A 4384-nucleotide genomic window follows, 5' to 3' on the forward strand; every position below is an offset into this window, starting at 1 on the left:
TCTTTGAAATTTACACTAATGCGCCAAACCATTTGGCGCCTTCCAGGAATCAAAAAATAACATATGCGCCATTCCATTTGGCGCATTAGTACAAACCCTATTTTTTTGAAAATTAGGGTTTCTGTTTTGTCATGTAGTGGAAACCCTAGTTGTGCTATGGACCGTAAGTCAGGCGTCCGTCCCTCTATAAATTAGGGTTTCTTGTGTGCATAAGACTACACAAACGAAATAAAAATGAGATCTCGCATAAGGCCAGATAGCACGCACCGGAGCTCTGAGCCTCCACCACCTGTGAGGCAGTTCAACTATCAACCGGAGTGTCGTCGAAGGAACGGGCACGTCATTTTCTCTCCCGTCAAACCTCCCATGCCGGTTATGTTTTGGAATATCCATTCCATGGACCAACTTAAGAGGACCATCCTGAGGTTTTTGGATGGGGAGTACAGTCCCGGCGAAGAAATCAGATCTATCAAGAGGCTTAGAACAAGGGGTGGTGTTTTTCTTGAAAGGCAACGTTGGTGGGAGACTATGGAAGACGACATCCAATGCACTCGGATGATGGAGGACAGAGAAGACATTGTTTTAACCGTTGTAATATCCTAGATGCCGCAGTTTCATTATCATTTCTGTAACTTCTGTACTGTTCAATCAAATGCTCAATGCATATTTCAATGAAATGATATTTTATCGTTACGAATAATTGCTACAAGTGGTACGCTTGATAAATAAGTTATAAATATTTAAGTTATAAATAATTAACAACAATATTTCCCGCCATATTTACACGCTAAAAAATACTTGCTACAAGTGGTCCGCTCTTCTATAAATAGAGGTGTGTGTGTGCAGTTGAAGTATTAACTCTTTTTTTCTTCTTACTGCAAATAATTATAAATGGATTCAGTTTGGTCTGTAGTCTTTTTTGAGGAAGGTAGTCACATGCGGATTTGTCTGAACCAGCATTGGGATTTCAAGAGAATTGTTAGAGCCATCAACACCGGGTTTCGTCAACTGGATGGTCCAACAAGGAAAGTTAAACAAATAGATTATCGTTGTCCATACATTACGTTGACGGATAATAACCCAGAAGGCACCTACATGTATTATTGGGATCGTGTGAAAGACGATGTGGATGTGGATCCAATGTTTTGGACACACAGTGGAGAAGTTAACCGAGGCGTTGAAAATCCACTTGTTCTTGCAGTGATACTTGAGTAGTTTAGATTATGTGTTTTTTTTGTATTTGTTGCAATGTAATTTCGTGTTCTACTAGTTGTTTTGTGTTATTTTATTTGATGCATTGTAATTTCGTGTTCTACCAGTTATTTTGTGTTATTTTATTTTTTGCAATGTAATTTTGTGTTCTACCAGTTGTTTTGTGTTGCAAACGCTGGATCATTTAATTAAATTTAATGTGGTTGTGGTGTTAGTTGGGGTTGTCTGAACATTAATTAAGCTAACAGACATTTACCATTGTGTGTTGGTCTTTTACATTCAATTTGGAATCATGAGGCAGACATAGATAAGCGTGCCTCTGTCTAGTCTCGTCATGTTGGAATCCTGTGACAGACCTAGATCAGCGTGCGTCTGTCTAGTCTCGTCATGTTGGAATCTTGGGGCAGACCTATATCAGCGTGCGTCTGTCTAGTCTCGTCATATTGGAATCTTGGGACATCGTGCGTCTCATCATCTTGGGACAATGCAAAGTTGTAAGCATGTTGGTAAACATTGTGCCATAGAGCATTATCCTATATAAGACAACCAATATTTCTAAACATTACAACACACACAAACAATATTGCCTATTATCACCTGATATTACAACACCCAAACACTAGCTCGAAACAATGGCTTCATCTCCCCAATACTTGGTAAATGCCCATCTAAACGGGGAGACTTACTCACACGAAATATCTGATTTTGTGATGAGAAACACTCAAGTTGTGCCATTCACTACAACACGGAAGGGCTTTCACAGCGCTTTTTTTGGCCTTTAACAGCGCTTTAAAGCGCTGCCAAAGCCAGCGCTGGCGTAGGCTACGAAAGCGCTTTTGAAAGCGCTCTGGTAGACCCCCTCTTTAAGAGCGCTTTCCTGGAAAAAGCGCTCTGGTAGGACCCCCTATAAGAGCGCTTTCCTGGAAAAAGCGCTCTGGTAGACCCCCCTTTAAGAGCGCTTCTTAGTAAAAGCGCTGGCAAAGACCAGTAAAAAAGCAAAAAAAATTAAAAAATTACGCAGCATACAAAAGCGCTTTTGGAAAAGCGCTCTGGTAGGCCCCCCTATGAGAGCGCTTTTTCCAGACAAAGCGCTCTCATAGGGGGGCCTACCAGAGCGCTTTTCCCAAAGCGCTTTTGTATGCTGCGTAATTTTTTAGTTTTTTTTGCTTTTTTACTGGTCTTTGCCAGCGCTTTTACTAAGAAGCGCTCTAGTATGTGGACCTTTAAGAGCGCTTTTTAGAAGCGCTGTAGTTGCTAAATGAGGTATTTTTATGTGCAGCCTATAATTTAATCCTCCCAGTCGACCTGTAATGTTTTCGACCTGTAATATTTTCGACCTGTAATATATTTTCGACCTGTAATATATTTTCGACTATATTATTTCAGCCATCAGTAAGACAATATATATACTAATATATACCATTATAATATCCAAAATTATATATATACATCATTACAAAATTATATATATACATCATTACAAAATCAACAATATTATAGTTCAAATCTGCATGAAAAATTGCTTAATATAAAATTGACACAATTCCTCTTTGATTTCTTCTAACTTTAGCTTCGAGTACCCAGCAGCACGGAATTCGTCAAGGTACTATAAAACAAAAACATAATATGAATAATATATTTAGGTAAATGTAATAAATTATATGAAATTATCTTAAGTTATAACTTTATACCGTGGGAGGAATCTCTAATTGATTCGCCTGAATGATTTCTTTCATAAACCTCAATACAAAGTATCCGCAGTCTGAACTGTTACGCTGTATCGGACACTACATAGAAAAACAAATAAGATTCTATATAAGTTGTCTTGTTTTACCAAGTAGCATAAATATTATAAGCAAATTTGTGAAAAGTAATGTACCTGCACTTCGATCCAGGTGATGTTGTTTGATTTAGTCCGGGATACCTGTGCGTCCCGTTGACTACGGAATACTTGTATTGATCTAATTAACAAATATATAAAAGCATATGTTTAGATCAATCCCACAAATAAGTAAATATATAAATATACACGAATATATATTTAGAACGATCCCACTTACAAATCAACGATTTCCTTCATGGCCGGATAATTGGTCCATTCACCCTTTACCGAATTCAGATAATACACGACTTCCCTTATCGGGTTGATAGCAAGCAGCAACCAGTGTGCTCTATAAATTAAAACAATAGGTTATATGAAAATATTGCTATACACTAAAGAAACAGAGATTAGATGAATAAAGAATGAGAAACTAACCCTACTGGTCGGGTATTATACGCCCAAAGATGCAGACATTCTGTATTGCCGGTGGACATGAATCTATCGACTAAGCGCTGTCTAACAGATTCCGGATCCGAAACAATTTCCATTCCGCTGCAATGGGCGGAAGACACGAACCGGAATCTGTTAGACAATGCAGTCCCGCGCAACACTCTGTCATACAACAACCTTAAATAAAAACATAATAAACATTAGATTCTTTTTATTGAAAAGTGTAAATAAATTATATTGTGGGACTAATTAAATAATATATCGGATGAGTGAATATTACCGGATGTATGATTGCATATTACTGACGCCTAGTTGATCCTGGTCAAAAATCTCTTGCAAGTCGTCAATTGTAATATGTGACTTGAACTCAATACCGAAGACACTTTCATCCATATCGATTTCCCGTAAAGCACCATCCTTCATATCGGACATATCAACCATTGTTGCGAGTGTCGCCCGGTATCGAGGCACAAAAGCACCGCCTTTTCTTGCCGCTTGCTTCGGAGGACCACTGGGTGGTACGCTACGAACCTGCTGCGTCACTTGTTGTGACTCCCGAGCGGATGCCTAAAAATCATATAAGTTAGGTAAAATATAAAATCATGCATATTTTGATTCAGATTATATATTAACACTTTAAATGTACCTCTTTTAGCGATGCAACAGACTCCTCCTCCTGTAAAATCCCTTTACCCTTAATTGCGGGTTTTATAGGAGCAGTCTAAAAATAAAATGTAAACCATAATTAATAAACGGTTTAGAATTGACATTCGAAAACTAAATGATTCATAATCGTTTTCAATTTACCTCATCACTAATGGTAATGAGCTCCGAGGGCCATGCAACAAACGATCCTATTGCATCTCGCAGCAATGTCGTCTCTGAGACCATGTCAGGTAC

The 4384-nt window shown here is 38.3% G+C and overlaps 1 protein-coding gene across 1 annotated transcript; it reads right to left on the minus strand.

Moving 5' to 3' along the window:
- Nucleotides 1-2638: 2638 nt before the first annotated feature.
- LOC131607127 (uncharacterized) lies at nucleotides 2639-4035 on the minus strand. The gene is made up of 6 exons (XM_058879160.1): nucleotides 3765-4035; nucleotides 3470-3661; nucleotides 3273-3383; nucleotides 3092-3173; nucleotides 2904-2999; nucleotides 2639-2818 (listed from the first exon to the last, which is right to left on the minus strand). The coding sequence occupies exons 1-6, from the start codon at nucleotides 3923-3925 to the stop codon at nucleotides 2714-2716; spliced, it is 747 nt and encodes a 248-aa protein (XP_058735143.1). The 5' UTR covers nucleotides 3926-4035; the 3' UTR covers nucleotides 2639-2713.
- Between the last annotated feature and the right edge of the window lie 349 nt (nucleotides 4036-4384).

This window comes from Vicia villosa, linkage group LG5 (assembly GCF_029867415.1).
Source record: "Vicia villosa cultivar HV-30 ecotype Madison, WI linkage group LG5, Vvil1.0, whole genome shotgun sequence".
Taxonomy (NCBI): Eukaryota; Viridiplantae; Streptophyta; class Magnoliopsida; order Fabales; family Fabaceae; genus Vicia; species Vicia villosa.

Bases quoted from the DNA above. Each gene is read 5' to 3' on its own strand.
- LOC131607127 (XM_058879160.1), bottom strand. From the start codon at position 3,925: ATGGTTGATATGTCCGATATGAAGGATGGTGCTTTACGGGAAATCGAT. The intron at 3,384-3,469 runs GTTAGTTTCTCA...TTTAATTTATAG, and splicing joins TATAATACCCGACCAGTAGG to AGCACACTGGTTGCTGCTTG. The intron at 2,819-2,903 runs GTATAAAGTTAT...TTTGTTTTATAG, and splicing joins AATTAGAGATTCCTCCCACG to TACCTTGACGAATTCCGTGC.